Source organism: Plectropomus leopardus, chromosome 18, assembly GCF_008729295.1.
Source record: "Plectropomus leopardus isolate mb chromosome 18, YSFRI_Pleo_2.0, whole genome shotgun sequence".
In the NCBI taxonomy this organism is placed as follows: Eukaryota; Metazoa; Chordata; class Actinopteri; order Perciformes; family Serranidae; genus Plectropomus; species Plectropomus leopardus.
Window position 1 is genome coordinate 4578691 of NC_056480.1, and position 26358 is coordinate 4605048.

The following is a 26358-nucleotide window of genomic DNA, read 5'->3' on the forward strand; positions in this document are numbered from 1 at the left end:
GCATCTAATATTATAGTACATTTTTTAAAAAATTTGTAATCGTTAAAATGCACCACTAATCCATACACTGACGGGGTAATTAATACACCGGAAGGCAGTGTATGGATGTTGGCAGCTGTGTCAAGTTAGCAAGAGATAGCCGAACCAGCACCGGAAGTTAGATATTTTTTTCTCTATATTAAGATTTTATTCCAGTTCCCAAGTGTGCCGTTTATACATTTGCAAATTTGACATTGGTATTTTATTATTGTTAAATGGCGACATAGATTTTTCAATATGTATTATACACGTTAATATCATGTAAACTCTGGTATATATTGATACATTCCTGATATAAATGTCAAATGCATCCTCTGTAATAGGCTGAAATGGGGAAACATTATAACACTTTTCCCCCAACCTGTACACGTGACTATCCTCTGGACGTATTTTCAGGTAGATCCTCCTAGACATTTTGACATTTCACTCAACAAACCTGACTTGTAAATATTACTCAAAAATCCAAATTTCTCCAAGAATGAAGTGTATAATTCATTTATTCATTATCATACAAAAAAGAAACTGCCCTTATGCATAACTTCCGAAAATCCGATCTTAATACATATATTAAAACAATATCAAACCTTAAAGCATGCGATAATTAAGCTAAACAAACCAAAAAGTATTAATTAATGCAAATATTAGTCTATTAGTCCTATTTATTTTGTGTTATATTTAGTTTTATTTTATTTAGTTTAGTTTAATTTAGTTTAGAATAATATAATAAATAATAATAATAATAAAAAAAATATATATAATAATAATATAATCAATATCAAACGTAAAAGTAGCCTATGTGACAAGTTGGCTAAACGGACCAAAAAGTATAAATTTATGCAAATAGACAGAAGAACAACATTAGTTACACAGTAATGCTGTAATATTATATTATATTTTTTTTGTTTGTTTGTTTTGTTTAGTTTAATAATAATCATAATAATCTTTATTTGTATAACAGTTTTCATACATAAAATACAGCTAAAAAATGCTTCGCATGCAAGAGTGCTAAAAAAAAAAAAAAAAATCAAATTTTTGAAGTTTTTAAATTCTCAATATGTATTTTATTTTTGAAAGCGAGGCCGGAAGCGCAGCAGCGTGGCGGTGGAGGACTTGACTCTGCTGAGGAGAGCTGGAGGGAAAAAAAGGAAAAAAAACGAAGAAAAAAAAGGCATATCTGAGGGGTTTGAGGGGCGGATTTGGACAAAGTTTCCCAACTGTCCCGACCCGAGGAGGCTCCGGGGGGGTTGACGGGGAGTCGATTTCACCGGTAATTAACACAGGAGTTATTAGTCGGCTGTTAATTAACTGTTATTTTCCGTGTGTCTGAGAGCACCGTCGTCCCGACCGCCGGAAGTCTGCATGAAGCTGCGTCTCCTACAGAGGCGACGGCGTCGACGTTTTTTTTTTTCTGTCTTCGGTTTTTTTTTTTTTTTTTTTTTTTTTTATTCGAGACTTTTTTTCTCTTTTTTTATTTTCTCTCAGCGAGATGAGCAGGGAGTGAGGAATGGAGGGAGCACGGCTGTTTGTGTTTACCAAACGGCAAGCTAGTTAAGCATATGAATATACAGGCCTCCTTGTAGCTAAGAGCAACCCAGCGAACAAAAGGAGAAAATTAATGGAGGCAAGTTAGCTAGCTCCCCTTGTCTGTTGCGTTAACCAGCTAACGCTAGCCACGTTTGTTTATAACTCAGCTATCTCATTTAGCTGCTGGCAGCTGGTTAGCAGCAGTGCAACACATCTAATGCTACGTGCTTTGCAACCGGCTCCCTGATTGTTTTAACGATTTCTGACTATTTCGCAGATTTAATCAGTCTATGCTAACGTCAGCTAGCTGTGCCACAGTTTTGGAGCCAGCTAGTGCCCCTCGTAAAACATGGCTCTCAGAGAACTGAAACATTGGCTTTGCATTGTATTATTAACGGCCCCTGAATTGCCAGATAGCTGCAGCCTGTGAGAAATCAATTAATTTGCCATAAAAGCTCGCCACATTATTTATTTATATGCTGTGCAACTGCAGAGGGGGAGAGGGGGCTCATGAAAACATGCCTTGAGATATGCATTGCGAATGTTTTGCATGAAAAATATCGTTGTTTCAATTTTTTTGAGTACTACGTGATGTTGCTGTAAATTTGCATAGGCCTATCTTCCCCTAACAGCAATAAATTACATTAAATGCAGGTTAAGCTTTACTAGCGTCCTTACATGCTTGCTTCTCTTGGTACGTGAGCAATATGGCTATGCATGGCATTCACAATCTTCACATGCATACAGAAAAAGCAAACCCACAAAACTTTTTTCAGTTAACAGTAGCAAAATATGTGGAAATAAAGTGCAAATGCATGCCAAAATAGAACAATGAAAGTATGAAACTTCCTTTTTTGTGCTACAGAAAACATGTTGCCTATGTATCAGTGGGAGATGATCGGGAAGCAGAAGATCAGAGGTTTGATCATGAAAAGATAGACAGTAGTTTCTTAAACAGTGAGTGTTGGCCTTAACGAACCATACGCACTCTTAGACGGGATGTTATTTTCAACACATGCTGTTGTAGTATTTAGTTTAGCATAGCACGCCTCTGTGTCACTCTTCCAGGCAATAAATAGTTACAACATTTTGACACAGCATTTGGTTGCACTCCAAAATTAGATGCATTAACAATGATACAGCAACCACTTTAAGATTGTGTAATTTGTTAGTAGCAATGCAAACTGTGTAAGAGACTGGTGATGAAGTGCATGGGCTGTGTTACAAAACATTATCAAAAGCCTCAAAGACCGATTGTCAATAGTGTTTTCTCAACTCTTGCCTCTTCTATCCTCCTGTAGATTTTTTGATATCCATCCCTCTTGGGATTGAGCATCTTTGCTTGATTCCTTTCCCATCCTCTTCTCTTTGAATGTGATCAAATATTGTTTAATAAAAAACAGGAAACCTAAAAGCACGTCCCTGTGGGATCCCACAAAACATTTGTTTCTAGCCTAGCAACGTGGCTGATTTAATAGACCGATCAACCAGCTCAACCAAAAATAAAATTCACTACACACTGATCCTGAGACTCGTCAGTGTTTAATGTGTTTGAAGGAGAGGATACATGGAAAGGAAACAAACTAAGATGATTGGAACGCAGCCATGCATGAAAGTAAAAACAAAAACATAATAAGAAGGAGGAGGAGGACAGGTTTTTTTCTAAGTGTGTTGCTTTTTAATTACAGAAATAATGGACGATTCCCATTTCAACTCATCATACTTTTGGTCTCCCGTCCCCACTGTACAAGGACAGGTAGAGACAACCTTATTGTTGGAATTGTCTTGAAATACACATGGTATAGTGGTATGTGTTGTCAAAAGATAACCGGAAGTGATAATCACATTGACTGTTAATGGAAATACTTGACATAACAACAGACAGTGATTTGACCCTGAACATGTTTTTAATAACACCACCGAACAATGCTCGCTTAGTCGATGAAGTTGGCTTAATCTCACATAAAAGTTATTTGAATATGAGTTCTTGACATGGGGAGGATTCACTTGATCACTCCTGTCCCCCCTCTCCTCTCTCATCTCTTCAACCCCTCTTTGTTCCTTTTTTTCGTTTACTGTTTGTGCATCTCACCATGCTTTCATTTTCTTTTCTTTTCTCCCATTGCCGCCTTCTCCTCCGCTGTCTTGTCTCTTCATGGATTGAACTCATTATCGACTCCCAACCTTCGCTCTCCTCATCCTGCTAACTTTCCCATCAACGTTTTCCCTCATTATCCACCCGCCCTTTTCTCCTCTTACTTTCTTCATCCCATCATCACTTTCACGTTTATTGTCTCGCCCCTCTTCCTTGCTACCTGTATCACTCCCATCTTTTTTTTTTATCAATGTAAACCCATCCTTAACTCCTTATCCCCACCTCCATGCTTGTGTCTTTCTTCCTATCCTTTACTTTATTCTTTTTCCTCTGTCCTTTTTGTTCTCTTCCAATCTGCCTTTCCTCATACACCTGTCTCACCTTCTCTTCCTCATCTCTCATGGCCTCCTTCCTCCTTCATTTCACCCTTCATCTTCCTTCCCTGTGCTCACTTCCTCCAATCCTACACCTCCAAATTTTTACCCTCACCCATCCCACCACACTCCTTTCCTTCCTCCTTACCACCGACCCGCCCCTCTACTCATCCCAATCTAGATCGAGAACGCCATGTTCCTGAACAAGGCAAAGGAGCAGCTGGGTCCAGAGAAGGCCAACGCGCCCTCCTTCCCTCACTCCTCTGCGTCTTCCACCTCCTCCCCCCACTACCCTACGGCTGTGCTCGCCATACCCGGCTCAGTGGACGCAGGGTCCGGGGTGCGGCTGGTCCCCAAACAGGAAGGAGGTGGGGGCACAGGAGGAGGTGGCGGCGGCATGAGTGCGCTCGGGGGACACCTGCACCAGTCGCACACCACACAGAACATCACCGTTGTGCCAGTTCCCTCTACAGGCATCATGACTGCAGGTGAGTGGGCTTTTTCTCTTTTATTTCCTGCCTAAATCCAAAAAAAGCATCATGATAAGCCTGGCGTGTTAGTGCTGAGGCTTCTGCCAAAATACAAAGTATTTTTGTGGCTTTTAAAATCGGCAGTGTCTGTAATGAAGGTTATTTAGACAGTGAACATACTGAGCTGTTAGTTCCTCTCAATAGAAACAGTAGCCTAATGTAAAACGTTTGTTTTGACCGACAGTCAGGTCACAGTTTCTCTTTTCCTCTCAGCGGGGTTAGTGATCACCACCCCTCAAGGCACGCTGGTCCCCACTGCCTCCACACAGTCGTTTGTTGCTGGACACCCGACTGCCACCACCATGATAGTGTCTGCTGTGCACCCCTCAAATACGGGTAAGACATGGATGCATTCACCATCTCTTGAGTGATTTCAACATGTTAAAAAATACTGCGGATAGTGGAATTAAAGTTATTATCAGTGTTTATGCTGACCATTTTTAACATGAAATTGTTTTAGTCAGCGTCTCACGAGGGATGGGAGTAACAAAAACTAATTGATAAAAATAGTTGAGATGAAAATGCACGTGGATTTTAAATAGAATTGTAATTATTGAGTGATTTGATCAATTTGTCGACCGTTTGTCCTTCACAACTAACTGTAGGGCTGACACGACTGCTTCAAAGCGTCAATCCTTGCCATGGTAATCAGTGTCCTAATCAGTTTTCAGATGCTCCATTTATATCTATATTTTCTTTCATATTTTTTCCTCTAGCAACTACGGTTAATGTTACTGAAATCTGCATGCTACAAAGTGGCAAATTGTGCCAATATTTTAAGTGCAAAAAAGTCTTGCTAACTCAAGACAGTAGGAAGCCGAACGCTGTTGATCTGCAAACACTGTGATGACACATAGCTGATTATAAAAATTGTCAAAGTTTCCTTTCAAAATTCACAGCTAAGACCTGCCTGCTGTAAACATGGATGGCCATCGAGCAGCTCAAGTGGAGCAAGGGCTGATAGATGAACGATAGGGGAGATTAAATTTTATGTAACAAGGACCTTTTTTTCTTAGTGTTTCAGAGTTAAATCTATGTGAGTTAAAGCCAGACACAAAATGTCATTTCATTTGAACAAGAAATTCCCGTTTTCAATCCCAAATTTATCTTTTCCTGCCTTTCTTGTGTTGTGACATCCATACACATGCAAGCATTCACACACTTGTGTAACTGTGTCCATACTCTTTTGTAATATTTGGTATTTCTTCGGACCAAGTCAACCCCCCCACCTACATAACAACTCCAGTTTGCGATGTGTGGGATGGATTGCGTCAGATGTTTCCATGCAATAGATGCTGTTTTCACACAACTCTCCCTTCATCCCCTCTCCTTTCCCTTCCCCCTCTTTTTACTTTTCTCTTGTATCCAGACAAAAAGGACGACATTGCCATCCCTCCTGCAGTTGTCATGCCGACGCCATCAAAGCGAGGCAGGAAGAGCAAACAGATGATGGGCAGAGTGGCCGGAGTGGGTGGAGTCCTCCCTCCAGGAAGTGATGCATTAATATTGGCACACCTCGCCGCTGGTGGACAGGTGAGAGTCTCTTGTCTCTTTGCTTCAGTCTTTAGCTGTTGCTTATTTTCTGCCTAACGTGGATTGTCTCAGTTGTGCCTTTTGTGATAACTAATATGTTGTTATTGTGTTACAGCACCACGCTGCTGACCCATATGACCTGTCAAATGATGAGGATGATCACACCAACAAAGATGGCCCCAAATCCTACAGGTAGTGCAAAGATATTTAAATCAGAGTGAAATATTTACTGAACATTTAGAAGAGGTCGTCTGCCTCTATAGACTCCTCCATAAAGGTTTTATTCTCTCACTCACTCCTCACTTGCCAAGGTGTCGGATGTGTGCAGTGACGTTCTTCAGCAAGTCAGACATGCAGATCCACGCCAAGTCCCACACGGAGGCCAAGCCCCACAAGTGCCCCCACTGTTCCAAGTCGTTTGCCAACTCCAGCTACCTGTCCCAGCACATCCGCATCCACAGCGGGGCCAAGCCCTACACCTGCACCTACTGCCAGAAAACATTCAGGCAGCTCAGTCACCTACAGCAGCACACACGGTACTGGACTGAGTGGGTTGTGGGGTCCTGTGTGTGTGTGTGTGTGTGTGTGTGTGTGTGTGTCTGTCTGTGAGTGTGTAGGAGCAGTGTACTTTTGCATGTGGTTTCTGTTGTTGAAGCACGTGTGTGTGGGCCTGTGTGCTGACCAATGGAGGAAGGGAGGGATGGTGAGTTGGGGATTTGCTGGGGTCTTTTGGGAGAATTTTTACAGTTCAGAAAGCTGTTTGTACACAGTTTAAGCATCACTTCTGAAGGTGCGACACTTTCACCAAACTTTAAGTAAATCATGGTTCGAAGCTTGTTAATTTCTGTTTTTATAACTTAAGATTGTTTAATTTCCGGTAACTGATTAATTATGATTAATTATCAGGACAAGAAGCCAGCTTCATCATTAAATTTAACAGTTGCTTTTACAATTTACAAGCTAACACCCTCCAGATTGCAGAAGAACCTGTGTGTATGCATGCCACAGTGTTTGGTAGAGGAAGTCATCTCACTGTACCAGTTAGCACAAGAATATAACCTTATTTAGCAAGTGGTTGGTGTTACATTTCCCCATCCTGTCGGTGACACTATCACAAGCTTCACTTGGTACTGCATGCATGTTGCCTAATTTCATGCCTCATTTACACTGCATGGTTTGGCTCAACTTGACTCTGCTCACTCTTGATACCAGGTGCTTCTCTCTATTTCGTTTTTCACTGCGTATAGTGCCCCCTCAGTGTAGGCTGCATTCTCAGCTGATCATCACAGTGACGCTACGTGAAATTGCTGCGATTGGTTTTAGGTACCAAACTTGGTACTATTAATGGTACTGACCGATAACATCAATACTGCAGAGTACCATTTCACATTTAATTTGTTGTTGCCAGATTTCAGTATTTGAGAGCGTACTTAAGTGAGAACGATGGGTTTAGACAAGAGGTGAAAGTGCCGTAAAGCACCACTGAGCTTAAAAGCAGATCTCAGTTGCTAGTGATGGAGCTCTGCGGAGCCGCCGGGTCCAACTTCAGACAGGAGACGCAAGCATGTTACTGCGTATCACTGCAGCACCAATCTGCCTCAATAGTTTTAGCATCAACTATTTTATGTTTTTTTTTTTTTTAATGTTTTTTAAGTAATAGTAAAAAAGTATTATTGCTATACAAGCAGACACACACACACAAACAGGACACATAGAGCAGTATCTCTATGTTTAATTAAGTAAGAGCGGAGAAGCAGAATTGCTTTTTAGTCTACTATGTCACTCCTGCAGCTTTTTCAAAAATAACATTATTACAGGAAAAAGAAAGTACCAAATAAAAGGTACCATTAGATTCGGGTACAGTATTAAGAAGCACCAGTTCCAAGGTGAACAGCACCCTAGCTGTGATATCATCTTTAATGTAACACTGAATCTTGTAATCGCCGATCAAACAGAGGAACATCTGCACTGCGTCAATTATTCGCCTGCAAAGGATGATTCTCGCTGACATATCAGTGTTTTAACTCCTACTTTTAGTCTTGCTTGGATTGTAGACTGAGATGGTACCAAAAAAGTATCAACTTTCAAGTATCACTTTTGCAAAAGGAAAACAGAAAAAGAGTGAGTTGAGTCGAGTAGGGCCTTGTTTACCATGCAGTGGAAATTCAGCATAAGTTGATCTTTTTGCTCTGGATCCACGTCCGCTCTCACACAACTCCTTTACACATCCCCTCCTGTGCCTGAGACACCTCCTGGAAACCTTTCACTGTCACTGGAGCCACTTGAACTGTTAAAAAAATCCCCATTAAAAAGCAGTGAAAAAAGAATTTTGGATAAGATCGTATAGATAGGCACTAATTAAAGTTATAAATAAAGCTGATTATCAGATAGTGAAAATGATCGACAGAAAGTAAGTCTGTTATTTATATCACACAAGTTACAACTTACATTGAGAGCAGTCTAACTTGTATGACGTGTGATGGTGTAAGTGATGAAAGCACCTGTCTCTCATTCATGCCATCATGACTGATCAATGTTTTAATTCTACATTTGACCTTGTCATTCACCTTCTTCACGTTTTCATTTCCCTTATTGTCATCCACTGAGTTTCCTTTGTGGGTTTCAGGCCATTAATTTTAAACAGGAAGATGCGCTCCACTGGCCTGTCGGCCTCGTCTTGAATTTACATTTCAATTTGGCTGCTGCAGAGCCAGACATTCATAGAGACACACTCACACTCCACTTAAAGCAGGGCACACCAATGGAGAGAGAGTCTGCGAGAGAGAGAGAGAGAGCGAGAAAGAGAAAAGCGTGACTGTGCTTGCTGTATGTTTTTGTTCTGTGTTTTCACAACTCAGACACAGCACAAAGAGCACACTGTCAAACGTAATGATCTATGATCAACGCAGTTGATTGCAGATCCTGTGAACTTTGACGCATGATTTGGTCTTCAGTTCATCGTGAAGTTTGGTCATGCTGTAGCTTAAAAATCTCTCGCTGTTTCTCTCTCTGTTTCTCTCTCTCCACTTCCTCACCCCTCCAATCCCGGTTTCCCCCGTGTTAGAAACCACACGGAGGCCAAGCCCCACAAGTGCCCCCACTGCTCCAAGTCGTTTGCCAACTCCAGCTACCTGTCCCAGCACATCCGCATCCACACCGGGGCCAAGCCCTACGCCTGCTCCTACTGCCAGAAAACATTCAGGCAGCTCAGTCACCTACAGCAGCACACACGGTACTGGTCCGGGCTGGGCTGGGGTGGGTTTGAATGGCCGGTTGTGTTTTTATGTGTGCATGTATGGGAGCAGGTGCGTGGAGAGTTATGACTTTGTGACTGTTTCAGTCTCTTTTGCATGATGATAACATCCTTCAAATGAGGGAGGCATGCTGTGCTGTCAGGGAGGGTTGTCACAACATAAATGTTTTTTGATGAATCAGATCAAGAATTGCGAAACTAAGACATTTTCAGTTCTTACACAGAATGGCCAATTTCCTGAACTTTACATTAAAAACCTAATCATACACTGGTCTAAATGCAGGATCAATAGTATCTAAAACCTTTGAAGAGGTACAAATACCCACAAAAGTTTTTGCAACTCACATAATTACATAATTATTAATAAAGTCACATACCAAAAGTAAAAGCAGAAGAAAATGAAACATGAGAAAACATTTGTTTGAGATACTGAGTTTCTTTCTTGATGCTTTTAAAAAAACCCTTAATATGTTTACTTGTATTTGTTAATGATGGTAAGTGATGCAGGAAGAATAAGTAACCTTTATTTGTACGTAACACTCCTGTATGTGCTTAATATTTCTGTGGTCATAGAAAACATGCCAGATTCACTCATTTTCTTTATACAAGTGCAGCAATGAAGTAAATTTTATTTTGTAATTAGCTCATGGTGTGTCTTACTGTGATTTTTCAGGATTCATACCGGCGACCGACCGTACAAGTGTAACCATCCTGGCTGCGAAAAAGCTTTTACTCAGCTGTCAAACCTACAGGTACATTCATTCAGCGGTTTGATCCTTGCTACTGACCTGATGACTTTTTTCTCTCTTTTTTTCCAGCCTAAATATAAATATGAATTTTAAATTTAGGTGACATGAAAGCTAAGAAAGGAGTGAAGAAAAGGTGTGATTTCCTTCCTTTTCTAGTGTTGGTCAATTCAAGATCTAGTTAAATGTTCTTACTGAAAAGTACATCTTTGTAAAAGGTTATGAAATCAAAAAGCTTAATGAGACCTTTTTGTGGTACTCTCAGAATGATTGTGTATTTGGAAAGCATTACATTTTTAGATGTGTTTCCATTCACCTGTTTTTATGCGCATTTTCAGTGGAAACACCAAAAAATTTGAACTAACTTTTAACTTTTTACACTTAGGGAGGTGGACAAGTTTGTGTATCAGTTTTTATTGGTAAATGTGACTAAATACAATGGAAACCGACTGAGCTAATAAATTATGCCGTAACATTAGAGCTGTTGCATCTGACTGGATCATTTTCACCACCTACTGCTTATCTTGATGAATAATAGTGGATGGAAAGTTAAGAAATTTGCTTTTTTTGGTTGATTTTCTAAACATTTGTTTAAATTTTTTACCACATTTGGGTGTGAACCCAACTGTTGGTTATGCTTATGGATGTTTATCCAAACCCTCGTCTGTCCCCCGTCTTCTTCCCACAGTCTCACCGTCGGCAGCATAACAAAGACAAGCCGTTCAAGTGCCACAACTGTAACCGTGGTTACACAGATGCCGCCAGCCTGGAGGTGCACCTGTCCACACACACTGTCAAGCATGCCAAGCTGTTCTCCTGTGGCCTCTGTAACCGATCCTATACCTCGGTGAGCTCTCACACTTGTTGTCACACATCATAGTTTTTGCACAATGTACTCTGACTCTGGTTTGGAGAGTGTATTAAGTTCTCTTTGTAGTAGTTCTGCCCTCAGAGTCAGAAATACTTCATCGATCCCCGGGGGGAAATTGTGGTTTGTTACAGTCTCTCTGATGCCAGCATGGAGAATTAGCTCAAGTAGAAATTAAGTACCAGCACAAGTATATGAAAATAGAAAACAGAAATACAACAAAGAGTTAACAACTTGCACAGTATGTAAATATTTAAAAATGTTAAATAAAGTAGGTAAGTGTGTAAATATTTAAATGGAAGAACTCAAGTAATAGACAAATAGCACTAATTTGTGAATATTTAAATTATAATATGGATAATGTACTGAGTGTGTAAAGTGTGTAAAATATGAAACTGTGCCTTATGCTTCAATGCAGCTTATAATTGTCATTTCTTCATGTCTTCTGCTTCTTTTTCTTTTCACAACTCTAGGAGACGTATCTGATGAAACACATGAGGAAGCACAACCCCGACCCGCTAACAGTGGCAGCGACAGTAGCTGCTCAGCAGGCCCAGGGCCTCACGCCAGGCAGCGGCAGGGGCCGAGGCCGCGGCCGGGGGAGAGGCGGAGGAGGAGGTGCGGGCAGAGCGGGCCAGCTCCAAAGCCAGAACAACCCGAACAACAACACCCAGAACCCCAACCCTGGACCACCAGGCAGCTACCAGCCAGCCCAGCAGCCCACGGAGGCTGTGGTTCCATGCCCGTTTGACCTGCATCAGTACAAGACAGTGTCGGCCAGCGAGATCCAGTACAAACCAGTCACTGTGGCGGACCTGCCAGTGGCCCACAAAGACCTCTGCCTCACTGTGTCCACGTCAGCTATACAGGTGGAGCACATGAACTCGTAGGCTGCGTCTTCCCACTCTGTTTGAGCAATTACTAATTGTGTCCGCAGTGTAAAAAGGTCCATATGAAAAAGTAATTAACTGTGTTCAGTTTTATAGTCTTCTTCAGCAAGAAAAAATGGCTCATAGGGTGGACAATTTTACCATTGTAATATTCAGAAACACAAGTAAGATTTTATTCACCCATTGCCAGTTTTTTTCTTCATTTTAAAGAAGCTCATGCTGAATACAGCCATAAATTACTTGTCAAAACACAGATATTTTACAATGTGCTTCTCGATTCCTGAACCCACTTGTGCCAAGATCTCTCAGTAGAAATGCTGGTCGAGGACACTGATAGAAGTAGTTTACTCTTCAGTCGGGAGCCACATTCCTCCAAATTTAACTAAAACCTCGTCTAAGATCAGGTTTGGCTTTTATGTCATTGTGATTGCAATGTCGATTAAACCAAAATCTGAATTTTTAATTATAATTATCTCATATTTAGTCTAATCTTACCTTTAATCAACTATTCCAAGAGTCAGTGGACCAGTAATAAAATTACTTTTTTTTAATAATACACTGATCCAAAACCAGCAATCCTCCTCTGAGAGTCTTGATAAAAGAGGCTCACTGGTGTCCCTTCTCACCATCGGAGGATTAAGATGTAAAATATCTGTAAATTAAAAAATGCCATCACTCTCTGCACATTAACGATCAAGAGAATGGTGTAATTTTTTTGTTCAAATCACATTAATCTGAACATTCTCCATTATTTAGTTCAAGCCAAAACAAGGAGGAGAAACAAGACAAGGAATCATTGGCAAAAGACTGCAGTGAAGGACTAATTAAAAAAACTTTGAATGCCTTTTGAATGACACTTCTGGACAACCGAGGTCGGATCGGAGAGGCTGAACTGGAGCTTGAGAAAATACTACAAAAGAAGAGAGGAAGCAAAAAAGAAAATAAATCAGTGCATCATTGGATAAGGCTAAAACCTGGGACTGAATCTCAAAGTGATCACAAATCCTGATGTCTTTTTCTTTTACGCTCACCTCCCCTCAGACAGCGAGGAGTTGAGGAGGAACCGTTTCTTCGTGGGAGCCCAAAGTATTGAATAAAAGAGACGGACCGATTCAAGAATGCACTAAAAAATGAGGAATCTGCAGCAGAACGTGATGGAAACAGAGACAGAGAAAACAGGGCTGGTGGGGTGGGAGGGGTCTTAAAAGAAAGCACTTGATGAAGCTTGTACTTCACGTCTATGTTTGTCATTATTGTACTTTTTTTTTATATATATATCATATGTATGTATTTTTCTACCAACAGAGGAACGTGTGAACAAATTCAGAGAGAAAGCAAAGTGATGCATGAATGTGAAGGGAACAGAGAGAAAAGTCCTAACAGAGTGTTTTTGTCCCCTTTTTTGTTACTATAAAAAGAAAGACGGTTTACTGTCCTCCAATGAGAAAAGGCAGCCCAACTTGTTATAGTCGGACATTGAGGAAATAATGATTGTGTGATAAAAAATGGCTGACAGGTACTGTTATCAATCTTTGTTTAAAGAACTTTTCATACATATTATTACTACTTTCATTATAACTGTATTGCAAATGTTATCCACATTATTATCAATCTGAGGCATTATTGTATTGCAGTATGCTGTACATAAAATAGATAGAAAAGACTTTTTCATCTGTAAAAGGGAAGTATGTCCTGTGTAAAGCATATATGGAAACTAAAGGAACTCAAATTAACAAGTACCAAATCACTGGCTGTGTCCCAGGTCACCTTTGGTGCTGATGGACTGTAACCACCATGTTTTAAAAAAGTGTGTAAAAGAATCAGAAATTCAAGTTTGGGAGTTGCCCAAAAAGTTGGAAAATTATGCGAAGGAATGTTTAATTCTTTCTGTACTGTAGGATTGTTTTTGCCAAGTTAACGATACGTTTATTTGGCTAATAAGACAAGATTGTGAAAACCAATTTTTGATCACAGATGAGGGTCCATTAACACCTCAACAAATGGTCTGGTGATATTTTAATGATTAAATAACATAAAGTGAGGCTCGGTGACCTGGGACACTGCTGCCATGTTTTTGTGCGCAAGCTATCTTCTACCCAATCAAAATGTTCAAGCAGCCTGTACCAACTGGCTGATTGTCTTCATGTATACTCCTCCTTGTATTTCATTGTGTCTTTTTAATGAAAAATAACAGATTCTCAATATTCTTGTTAATGTTATTACCGATGCTCCTGATAAATAGTACAGTTATTAACTGCCCTCTTATGCTACACTCTTGCATACTGTATGCACAGTTACACCTCTTGCTCATCTGAACAGACTGTTTCTTCCCTTAAGGAGAATAAAGTTTGAAAACAGTTTATGATGAAAAAAACCCACACAGTTGTCTGATTTATTTAATTAAAAAAGGAGACTGTGTGTTACCGATAACAATGTGATTAAATCTGAGGCTCAATTTAGGTCTGATTTTTTAGTTGGAGTTATAAAAGCCTTTTAGCATTGACACAGAAGGTGAGAAAGACATTCATATTTTTTATATTTTTTTTACTGAACCACTAAGTTTGTCAGGGAAATAGTAATGTGGTATATGTGTCTCAGTTTAGCAAAAACATTGTGGTTTCGCGTTTGTTTTGTTTTGTTTTTTATATAGGATGTTTTTGGGATGCTAAAAGAAACATGCTGGAAAAAAAAAAATAAATAAATTATATACATACACATATATGCATATATACACACATATAAACTTTGAATATATTATTTAGGCTGGGTTTTTTTTGTTTTTTAGTGTTTATAAATATATAGGTGTATAAGCACACCATTACAATAAAGGCCTGTTCTAAATTATGATGATAATTTTTATTATTAATATTGACATTATTGTAATTATTAAGAGGGAAAAAGGACAAACAATAATGATATGATGAATAAATAATATAAGTTTTATATTTAAAAAGTCAAATTTGATTGGTGACGTAGCTACAATGTCGCATAAAATGTGGTTCGCTTGAACATGTATGAAGTCTTGACTAGACGCCAGATTCGGCCTTTAACACAGCAGCAACTGTGCAAACTGTTAATACCGCCCGCTCGGGACACTCCGTACACTGTAACAAGCATACATGAAGACGGGGGCGGGGTTTACGTTGGCTCACCCAATCACGACAGCTGGTCCGAAGCGCCCACCAAAACAGTTCAATTTCAAATTTCAAACGGCCGCAGACGGTGCTTTGCTGAAGCCGAAGAAGAAGGAGAATAAACCTAAAGAAGAGGGTGGACTGGGGACAACATTTAGCGAAAACGTATCTTTAGTTAAAGTAAGTGTTTTAATAACTGAAAGCCGATTGTTTCGTCCGTCTCGTTTTAAAGAGGGGTTGAACAAGTCTGATCAGAAAGGATACAAAACGAGGTCCTGTGCTGTTTACCGTTCACGCTGAAGCTAACGGCAACGGACAGCTAGCTAACTGTTAACGTTACGTTAGTAATAGGATTAACGTAGGTTACTCGGTTTTACATGGCACAAAGTATTACGGTCGACGCTAATTTAATATTTAATACGCTCCCATTTGACTTATTTTACGTCTCAGTCGACAGAAATAATATTTGGTTAACATCATGCGTCTGAATGTAACATTAAAGATACGGTTAGCCTCTTCGCAAGCTAACGTAAGTTGTGGGTGAGTCCAGATACTGTCACCTGTACACGGGCCACTTAATTATTGTCGTTCATGAGTATCTCATTAAAGCTGTTATCATTATTCAGTCTTATGTATCGCCATATGTGGCTTATAGTATAACTGTGATACAATTAATAGTTGACTTTGCATTGTTGAGTCATGGATCTAAGCATCCGTTTTCCCAATAAAGCAATAGATTTTTCCAGTTCATACAGATGGTTTGAAGAATTTTTGGAAATGTCCGAACAGCAGCAAAATGGATTGATGTGAAGTGACCTTTTTAAAAATGTGGCTGGGTATTTATTTCTCAGAAAAACAGATGCTTAACGTTATCTCTTTATCTCAAATCTAATGGCAATATTATAAAACTAGAAGTGACTACACTCTTGATTACTATAAGAATAAAAAGATAGGTGTTCATGCATTATTATTTTTCTGCGAAAGAATGTTTTTAAAAAATATTTGTATTTTTCAAGTTATGAGAACAAAAAACTTAAACATAAATCAAGACATAAACACTTACAGTACAGTAAAAAAGTACAGTAACACACACTCTCACACAGACCCAGATATACACACACATCAAGGAGGAAAGTTACCAGTAACTAAACAGTTCATTATAACCATGTGTCTAAAGGACACAAGCTTATATCATCCAAAAAGTACATATCATCCAAAAACAGAAATACAGGATCAAAATACAGAAAGAAAGTTATTAGCCATGTATACATAAAGATGGGATCAGATTGAGTTGCAAGTGTCTCAAGTGAGGGGGTTTGTTTGTTTGTTTGTTTTGTTTGGGTTTTTTTGCTATTACCATGTCCATCACCAGGGATGTTTAAATGTGAAATGGGTGAATTAAAGAGTCTTCAGAGAATCCAATGAGAGCCAAAGTATCTGTCTTGAGAGAGAGTCTTATGATAAACCACTGACATTTTTTTTAAATGTGTGAAAGTGTTTTTTGATCATATTACCTTTCAACCTTCCACAGAACATGTCCCGCTTGCCAGTTAGTGCGCAGAAGAGGGTACTTACAAGCAGCACCAGCAGCTCTGAGAATGGGCACGACTTTGCACCCGCTCAGGTTTGGACTAAATTATCTATACATTTTATGTGGCGCTGGCACTTCCTGCTGTTTTCTGTCTGTCAGTTTTATTCTGTTGCTTCACCTCAAGCTGCCCTCTGCATGTAGCACTGTGTTGTAACCCATTATCCAACATATAAATTCCAGCACCCAGATGTTGTCACTTTTTCCATTAAAGATCTTAAGAGTGAAACTGAGTTTTCTGTATTGGCCATGAAGCCTACTTTAATATAGCTAAGGGCTGTTGTGCAATTACAAAAACATGCACAATGTAATGTAATGTAATAGACTGTATTTGTTGCAGTGTCAACAAGGTGTTGATTAAAATTTCACAGTGAAATTTTTGCTAGTGCTGTATCAGATTGCAGTCAGTTGTCAAGCATTCATGTTGTTGCATTTATAATATCAGTCATCCATAGAGCTCATTTAAAAGATCTGGTGAACCTTTCCGTGTCCCTGTATGGTCATGCCTGATAGGTCTGCAAGAAAAAACAATTATCATTTTGATTCAAAAAGTTGTTGCTCTTGCTTTATGCTGGCAGTGTTTTTCTTGTTTGTGTGTGTTTGCAGAAGAAAATCCGAAAGGACTCAGACCCTGTCAAACCACATGCAGCAGCTACAATCATCAGTGGCAGGCGACCTGCTGTTCCAGCATCCAGGGCACCTATTTGTAAGCCACTAGCTCGAACCTAACTTTTAGAATCATTGTTGTTGTTTTTCATAAAGGTTTCCTTTCACATTGTTTTTATTTAGACCAAATACATACCTCTCTTTCTCTTTTGTCCCTCACACAGCCAGGCCAGTCAGAGCTGTGGGAGCTGCCACTGTGGCTGTTGGTCCTTCCAGAGGTAAGATGAGCTGTCTGCTTTGAAGAAAGGTCATAAACTAGGATGTTTTCTTTTATGTCAGGATTGCAGGCAACATACTGGAGCAGTGATTGAGCATTACGGTTTATAATATATTACTATAGCCAATTTTCACAAGTTATATAGTTTGCCAATCTGTGGCAAGGAAATGCTGAAATGCTTTGGATCCATCATCAGCACATTGTTTTATTATTAATGAAGTAACAGATTCAGTCATTATGTGACTGATGATTTTGACATGATTACTTACGCATTGTTCTTTGCTGCGTGATTGTTTCATCAGGTGTCCTGAAACCATCAATAGCTTCAACTGCAGCAAAGGGGGGCAACATTAAACAAACCGGTGCACCGGCTGTCTCAAAACCAGGTGAGTAGTCCATTGCACCTGGTTCTTGTTCCTCCATAAATTATGTCAAAGTAAGTTAATTAGTTTTTGGTGTTTAGTTAATTGTTGTATCTATGAAAGAGGAGAACTCGGGCTTCGAGCTTTTCTGAGAAATGACAAACAATGGTTTGGGGATTAGTGTTAACAGTCTTGTTGTAATGTTAAAAGCCATGAATGTCTGTGATTTTATTTATATTTTCTAGCCTGCACAAGGGGAAAGAGTTAATTAGCATTTTTGCAGCAGTATCCTGACATACAGGATTAAATTATCTCTAAGTTATTTTATTTAGATTAGGCCTTTCTTACAGCAGACATTTTGACTTGTCAATGAAGGAAAAGTACAGGTGTTATCAATAATTTTACGATGACTGTTCTTAAGTGTAAGACGTGACAGTGAGACAGCATGCACAACAATAGGACTCTCAGTATTTATAATTCCACCCGTGCTCTTCCTACTTTGACATGTCAAGTTGTCTAATATGAAAAAGGTGTATGTAGAGAGGCTTGAGGCGCATGCCCACTTTACGCGACTACACACAACCAGAAATCTGCTCCCATTCATTTTGTATTGAAAGCGTCTAATACCAAGCTGGCGGCACGAGGAGAGGGAGCAACTTTTTTAAAAAATTCCAACGTAACTCACATCAGCACAGTCACTCAAGCTGCAGCTCCAGTGACTTTTCAAAAGCTATGCATAAATCCAGAACAAACTAAAGTGAAACTTTCTCTGGTGGAGAAGGGGGTGGGGGATTGTGGATGAATACAAGCGACAAGTGGGGCAAAGCGGACATCAATTGAGGCGAATTGCTTGTGTGTAGTGGGCATGCACAGTTAATCTGTAGTGGCCTGAAAGAAAACTAGGGAAGACTCTGTTGTCTGAACTAATCTGTCAGACCTGATGATGGGGTTTTGTACAGGTGGGGGAGGAACCAAGCGGCAAGCATGGGACCTGAGGGGCAAGGTCAGCGACATGGAGGGTAAGATTCGTGACTACCAGACCAAGGTCAAATCTGTCAACCAGGAAAATGAGGTTCTTAAAGGGTCGATGGTCCAGAGCAAAACAAGAGTGGCTGAAATGGAGAAAATGCTTGAGAGGCAGAAGAGTCAGATCAGGTACAAGGAACATTTCTCACAAAAGAAAATACTCTCGTCACATTGTAGTGTTACCTTTTTGTCTGTTTGGAAAACATTAAATGTCTTTTCTTCTTCTGTTATTTTAGTGAGTATGAGGAGAAACTGCACGAATTGTCAGGAGTCTGTGATGAGTTGGAGAGAGTGTCGAGTGATAAGAACACTCTTGAAAAGGAGCTCTCAAACTTGGAGGGAAAATACAAGGTCATGGAGACTCTCCGTGACAGCCAAGAGACAGAGCTGCAAACTCTCAAGGTAAAGTCTGCCGCTTGAATAGTAACTAATACTGGATATTTTCATTTACAATTCTCAATATATGGATTTATACAGGACCATAGTTTATTCTAGCAAGCAACTGCGCATTTATAACCTGGAAAAGACCTGTTACATTCCTGAAATCTGATCAAGAAGTTAAGATAATTTTTAAAATGGATGATATGGTTATCAGAATTTGGAAAATGTATGATTTAGTTGTACGCTTTTCTTGTCTGTCTTTCCTCTCCAGATGAAGCTATCGGTACAGGAGTCAACTCTGGCCCGCCTGCAAGTGACCCTCAGAGACACGGAGGAAGAGGTCCGGTCTCTCAAAGACACTGTGGCGCAGCAGAGAGATGAGCTGCATGCCGGGGAGATGGAGCGCAGACGGCTCCACAACACCATCCAGGAGCTCAAGGCAAGTTACAGTGTGGCACTTTATTGTGTTGGTAGCACTTGACAACCATGTGTTGGGTGTACGTGAATCACCTGCTGTTGAAGCTTAGTCTTCAGTATCAACATCCACTCCAGGTGGCAGGAGACGATCGATTCTACTTGGTTCTTCTTATATACTGTATCTGCCACATAGCTCCTTTCTCTTTAATCCACCAACAGGCATCAGATTTTGCACCTTGCACATAGATAATGCACTTTTTGACATGCACTTCATGCTATACAGTTTATATTCTTACTGCTACTGAACTTTTGTCCTCTGGATGAACTGTTGTATTTTTTTCCTTTCTTTCGTGATTTATTGTTTGTTACCTGCCAAGGGATTACAGATGTAAATTATTAGTCCTACTAACTGCAGCATATTTTACATTTGTATTTTTCTGTTGTCTGCAGGGCAACATCAGAGTATTTTGCAGAGTTCGGCCACTGGTGGAGGGGGGCCTCAGCAAACATATCCAGCTGTCACCCAGTGACATCAAATCAGTAACACTGGCCAAAACAGAGGAGGTGAGAATCTCGGCTTTCATGTTCTTTTGCAATCTCTTTACCTTTATTTTATATCTTTGAAGAAGTGACAAACCACATTCGCTTTGAGTTGCGTCAGCCTATCTTAATTGATAAAACTTATTTCTGCACTGTTCTGCTTTTTAGTCTCACACAGGCAAAACTGCTGACACTCAGAAGAATTACAACTTCAGTTTTGACCGGGTGTTTGGCCCCCAGGCGACACAACAGGAGGTAATCAATTTGTATCACAATTAACAATATACAAAATAGTCTGCAAGTTATCCTGATTAATAACCAACTATGTTTTAAAATGCACAACGTATGAATATTTTGTGGCTGGTTTCCCACTGGAGCAGGAAATTCATGGTGATTTATTTACATATTTTTTCCCCAGGTCTTCGAAGAGATCTCGCTGCTTGTGCAGTCAGCACTGGATGGCTACAACGTCTGCTGCTTTGCCTACGGCCAGACAGGAAGTGGAAAGACCTACACCATGGAGGGAGACGAGTATGATGAGTCCAGAGGTGTCATTCCCAGAGCTGTGAAGCAAATTTTCAAAGCAGCAGAGAAACTGGGAGCTCAAGGCTGGGAGGTTAGTGTGTAATGTCATCCATGTAAGTCCATATAGGGAGGGAGGTTGCAGAATCCAAAATGAACTCAGTTGTCCCAAAAAAAGTCTTGCCTAAGAAAAACAGTATTTTTACTCAGTTAAATGCTCCACTGTGTTGACACGCTAGTCTCTGTCTCTGTCTGCTGTTTAGTGCTGATCACATAGGAAACTGTTGATTTTTAGAGATTTTTCTCTGATAGCAGCTGCCTGTTGTGCCTCAAAACGACACTCTGAGATTAGTGAGAGTGACCCAGAACAGAAAAGCTGGGGGATGACCGCTTAACAAACGGCTAAATCTCACAGTAAAGCAGAGAAGGGCTGCAGATTCAGATGGTAATTCTCTGTAGGTTCATCACTGTGAGCGACCTGTTTCACATTGTTATGTGATCCAATACATTGTGTTAAATTCCTCAATTGTGCCCAGGGCTTGAGGGGAGTAACAGTAAAATGAAACTGGAGGGAACGGAGCAAGACAGAGGTATTTGCACAAACCAAAAATTGGGGTTTTGTTTATATGAAAATAAAGGCACATAAAATGTGCTGCAAGATCAACTATAATCTGCTTTAACAAAAAATAAAGTGGAATTAAAACAGCAAAGAATTTGCCAAATCAAATTCAGCAATTACAACTCAACACTAATAACTCACACACAGAGAAGTAAATACTGCTGACTCCAGTATACCCGAACTTGAATATTGACAATGGTAAGCTAGCAAATTGGCCCAATGGGTCCGTCTTTGTTTCTTTAGCCCTCTTCACCGGCACTTCCCTGATGAGCAGATTACACACACGTTTGCTAAACCTTTGGCTGATCAGTAAAAACTGAGGGAGGTGGATCGTTAGGAAAAAGTCAAGGAGAGAAACACGGGGCGCACCCTACCCTGACCCATCACACATTTTTTGTAAAAACATGAACCATATCCAACTTCAAATTTGGCCTGATTTTTAGGACAATGCAATGTCACAATACAGTGCAAGACAGATGCACAGATGCGAGCTCCTAGAGAGCAGTCCAGGCTGTCGCATTGGGAGAGTTTTCACAATAGTGTGATTTCTCCCGGACCAATGCAAAAAAAAAAAAGTTATTCTGTTTTTCTTTTGGCACCCAGAGTCTCACGTCGGTGCAGATTCATGCTCTGTGTGACTCTGTTGATACCAATAAGCCAGCAAACCAAATGAAGGGCTCTCCATATGTTTCACACCACAAGTTTATTTTCTCTTACTGGCATCCAATGACTTGGCAAACTTGGCAAACAGCGTGTTTGTATCTGTGGAGGAGACGCTGTGTGATCAACATTTTTATTCAACATTTGGACCATTTCTGTTTTGTCAGTTCTCCTTCACAGCAAGTTTTGTTGAGATCTACAACGAGACCCTCCGGGACCTGCTCTACACGGGCAAAGCCAGCAAGAGGCCGGAGCACGAGATCCGAAAGTCGGCTAACAACGAGATCACGATCACCAATCTGACCTACGAAAAGGTCTCCAACGAGGATCAGGTACGGCCGTCGCCTAATTTACCTGATTATTCAGTAACATATTTTGAAAAATATAACCTTGTACTGAAGATTGCAGTTATTCACAGCAGAGGCGAGGTGATTCTTTTTTAAATCTATCAACAAGTATCAGTTCACTGTGTGAATGCCGTGTGATTAAACATGTCAGTAAACAATCCATATGATCTCCTCCACCCGCCAGGTTCTCGGCCTGATCATGTTGGCCAATCAGAATCGCTCCACGGCCCAGACAGCCCAGAATGACCGCTCCTCTCGCTCCCATTCAGTCTTCCAGCTGGATATCGAGGGAGTGAATGTTGGCAGGGATGTCAAATGCAAGTGTGAGTATAATCCCACTGATTATGCCAGCATCAGAAATGCGGTTTCAGTTGTGCATTTGGAATTTCAAAACTCTATTGTCTCGTTCAATTTGTCAAAAATTGCTGCAGTGTCTGCATACACCATAGGTGCTCTTTTTGCGTGACTTTACTGTAATTTTTATCGTTAAACCTGCATTTTTTTAAAGATGCATTTTGTTTGTTTTTGTGAGTATAGCCACTCTGTGCCTGGTGGACTTGGCTGGCAGTGAGCGGATGCTGAAGAGTCAGTCTCAGGGCGAGCGTTTCAAAGAGATGACCGCCATCAACGGCTCCCTGTCCAACCTGGGCATCGTCATCACCGCGCTGGCCAACAAGGTCTGTAAGCAGGAGTCTGTCTGAAAACAGCGCTGAGTTCAGAGAGTCTGTGAAGCCTTAAATATGTAGTTATTTACTCCTTACAAAATGCCAAAGATCTCCGTGACGGTATGATTTTGTTTGTGTTTCAGGAGAGCTACGTTCCGTACAGGAACTCCAAGCTAACGTACCTTCTGCAGGGCTGCCTGGGAGGAAACAGCAAAACGTGAGTGCTTCCACAACATCAGTGGTGTGCTCCAGCAAATGCTTTGTTATGTTGTGTTACTTGATCTCAAGGCAGCAAACTACTCTTTTCAATGATTTGTTCACACAATTATGGGTTTTCTCCAAAATTTCAAAGCACCTGCAAGTGTGCTCAGCCTCCAAATTACAGCTGGTCACCTCCAGAACATTTGCAAACAAATTATGTCGTATGACTCAAATTTTTACAGAGGGAAGCTTTTTTTTGGAAAGCAGTGCATTCTGAATTGTTTTATTTTATCTGTTTGTCTGTTTTTCTGATTCCAGCCTGATGTTTGTGAACATCGCCCCAGAGCCAGACAGCTTTGGAGAAACCCTCAATTCCTTAAGGTTTGCCAGCAAGGTCAGTAGCATCTGTGGTTGTTTAATATCTTTTCTTTAGTAGACAGCAGGTATAAGATAACATGAGTACATGATGTGAAACTGGAGATAAACTGAAGTTCACTGTGAGGTTTAATTTGATTTATTAGCTGAGAAAGTACAATAGAAAATGACTTGAGTGAAGGTAAAGGACAGTAGCACATTTTTCCTATTCAAAAATGCTAAATCTAGCACTATAAAACAAATGTTTTTTAAGTCTTTATCAATGAAGTCCCTTTTTTCTTGACTCAAAGCTTAATTTTCCACCATTTAATTGCTAGACTAGACTTCAGTATGTAACAGTATCAACAATGTAAATGTGTCATTTCGCTGTAACCATTTTATAATTTTGTGACTTTGATTTTTGTGTTTTTTTTCTCTTTACAGGTGAACGACTGTGTCATCGGGACTGCAAGTGCCAACAAGAAGTAGACGGAGCACTTCAGCGCTCAGTCAGCGATTCTCATCCAATAAACTTTTTGTCAGACTTCGCAAATATCTTCTCACGGTCCACCAGCTGTCTGTTCTGTGTGTGCTGAAAAAGTATCTGGTGTTCATACAAAGTAGCTCAGATAAAGTTACACAGCTGTGTCGGCCGCTCCCTTTCTGATTGTAATATAATCTAAATAACTTTGGATATTACTGAAGCTTGTGGAGGAGCACTGAGTGTTTGTTTGGGTGTTTAGTTCAGATATCAACGGTCTTTCTCCAGAATCGCTGACTCCACCTTTTATTAAATGTACAGTGTAATTGTTTCACATGAATTTCACGTTGTGCTGTTTGGCATCAGTGCCAGTCAGTTAAAACCAAAAACCAAAAGCCTTTTTGTATATTCTCAGGGCTTTGATTAGTGATCACTAATACAGGCTCTCTAACATTTTTATGCTAAATCAAGTGTTTGTGTACATATGCATGTTTCTAGTTTCTGATTTCATTTTTAAAGTCCATACACAGCTCTGTAAGACTGATGAGACTTTTAATCTCACATGATATATTTTAACAAGTTCTTTCTCTTCTTTTATCCAGTCGAAATATGATGTGCTATGTATAACTTGCACATTAATCGCAAATAAATGTAGTTTAGTGAAGCTGGTACTGTCGTTTTGTTTTTCTTGATAATCAGTTTTCCATCTACTCTGTCCCAATGTGATGAAGAAGTAATAATAAAGATATGTGGTAGGTTGATTATTTATATTCCCTGTGCTGCCTTATGTTTACTTTAAACTATTTCATTATGGCATATTGTGTGCATATTACTGATAACTTTTCCATATTAAACCAGTTTTTCTCTTTTTTTTAGTTTGCCTGGTCTACTGTCCATGTCAAAACACCCTTTTTTGACAGCAAACATTTTGATGAGCCACAGTAGCAAAAGCACAGGTGTTACTTATAACACTAATGAGGGCTGTGATTTTTACAGTGAGAGTGCTCCATGCACGATACCAGGTGCCTCAAATCAAATCAGCTAAATGGAATTCAGCCGTCGTTAATGTTGTTTACACCTGTGCTTTTTCTGCTGTGACAAGTTCAAATGTATTCCCTGAAAAACACTAATGCACTTTGATAATAACCATCATAATCATCTTTTTAGGTCTAGAGTTTTGTTTTGTTGGTTTTTTTTACAGTGTTTCATAAATTTTTATATATAAATATCACATGAAATCAGAACTTTGCTCTGTTTGGTAGAGCACATTTTAAATCTCTGTATTGTCATGAAAATGTGTCGAATTTAACTCAACCTGATTAAGCCATCGCTACCATTTGGTTTAGCTATGTAATGCTAAAACAAATCCACTGGATGTCACTGTGTCTTTTAAGTCTTTTTAGTTTGTTTTCTACAAAAAAGTGAGACTTCAGACATGAGGGCTGTGTGTGGTGGGATTTTCAAAGGTAGGCACACTCATTTGACATGTTATTATTTCAGAAGTCTTACTGAACAGATTTATGTAACTTTAAAATTTAAAATATATTTTTCTAAAAACATGCTCTACAAAATCGTGGGTTTTGCCTTTTATGGTAAAGGTAGTGCAGCGAAGCTAATGGCATCAACATTGACAAACTTCTGAAATTACATTTATTGTTGTTTTATTTATACATAAGATACATATTGAAAATTACATTAATTATATTTATATATATATACATAAGAAATATATATGGTGAATATAATATATATATATTATATATATATATATATATATGTGTATATATATATTATGTATATATAACACATACATACACATACATAAGTATTATTCAATTTATGTATATATATATATATATATATATATATATATATATATATATATATATATATATATATATATATATACTTATATTTATATATATACATACACGATATTTATATTTGCAATTAAAATACTTTTATTGTCATCATATCTTGTCATACATATGCATTATTATGTAAACCTGTTTAGTGATGACAATGTTGTTTTGGTTTTTTTTTGTTTTGACTTTTTGATTTTTTTAAATTTTGTTATTTCCCACAAATCATCTTTCATCTTTGAAAATCTACAGTCTGTGCTCAATAAATTCACGTTTTTTCTACTATCACGAAAACGATGCAAATTTGATGTTGGGTATTACCCATCATATATTATATATGTGTATATTTGATAAAAATAAAAATTTAAAAAAATCCAAAAAAATTAAGAAAATAACAAGAACATTTTTGTCTTACTATTTTAAACAGTTTTTTTTTTAATTTACCTATTATAAACATTTAAACG

General features: G+C 39.3%; 2 protein-coding genes across 5 annotated transcripts; both read left to right on the plus strand.

Annotated features, from left to right (window-relative positions):
• Nucleotides 1-1182: 1182 nt before the first annotated feature.
• Nucleotides 1183-14416, plus strand: znf384a (zinc finger protein 384 a). 4 transcript variants are annotated; one of them, XM_042506535.1, is made up of 11 exons: nt 1183-1306; nt 3252-3319; nt 4214-4520; nt 4776-4898; nt 5932-6095; nt 6211-6287; nt 6407-6631; nt 9160-9327; nt 10022-10100; nt 10783-10941; nt 11436-14416. In XM_042506535.1, exons 2-11 carry the CDS (start codon nt 3257-3259, stop codon nt 11850-11852), a joined length of 1782 nt encoding a protein of 593 aa, XP_042362469.1. In that variant the 5' UTR covers nt 1183-1306; nt 3252-3256; the 3' UTR covers nt 11853-14416. The 4 variants fall into 4 exon arrangements, with proteins under 4 accessions (XP_042362469.1, XP_042362472.1, XP_042362471.1 ...); XM_042506536.1 differs by lacking the exon at nt 1183-1306 and adding an exon at nt 1516-1660; XM_042506538.1 differs by lacking the exon at nt 9160-9327.
• A 637-nt stretch (nt 14417-15053) lies between these two features.
• Nucleotides 15054-24793, plus strand: kifc1 (kinesin family member C1). Its single transcript, XM_042506513.1, has 17 exons — nt 15054-15166; nt 16518-16610; nt 17181-17280; nt 17405-17458; nt 17760-17843; nt 18779-18974; nt 19082-19247; nt 19498-19665; nt 20094-20207; nt 20352-20438; nt 20602-20799; nt 22152-22316; nt 22516-22654; nt 22869-23008; nt 23140-23213; nt 23516-23591; nt 23996-24793. The coding sequence occupies exons 2-17, from the start codon at nt 16521-16523 to the stop codon at nt 24038-24040; spliced, it is 1896 nt and encodes a 631-aa protein (XP_042362447.1). The 5' UTR covers nt 15054-15166; nt 16518-16520; the 3' UTR covers nt 24041-24793.
• Nucleotides 24794-26358: the final 1565 nt, after the last annotated feature.

What these genes read in the sequence shown, in the direction of transcription:
- znf384a (XM_042506535.1), top strand. Translation starts at nt 3,257, where the DNA reads ATGGACGATTCCCATTTCAACTCATCATACTTTTGGTCTCCCGTCCCC. An exon ending in CACCTACAGCAGCACACACG is followed by an intron (nt 6,632 to 9,159) that starts GTACTGGACTGA and finishes CCCCCGTGTTAG; the next exon opens with AAACCACACGGAGGCCAAGC. An exon ending in GTAACCGATCCTATACCTCG is followed by an intron (nt 10,942 to 11,435) that starts GTGAGCTCTCAC and finishes TCACAACTCTAG; the next exon opens with GAGACGTATCTGATGAAACA.
- kifc1 (XM_042506513.1), top strand. Translation starts at nt 16,521, where the DNA reads ATGTCCCGCTTGCCAGTTAGTGCGCAGAAGAGGGTACTTACAAGCAGC. An exon ending in ACACCATCCAGGAGCTCAAG is followed by an intron (nt 19,666 to 20,093) that starts GCAAGTTACAGT and finishes TGTTGTCTGCAG; the next exon opens with GGCAACATCAGAGTATTTTG. An exon ending in CCTTAAGGTTTGCCAGCAAG is followed by an intron (nt 23,592 to 23,995) that starts GTCAGTAGCATC and finishes TTCTCTTTACAG; the next exon opens with GTGAACGACTGTGTCATCGG.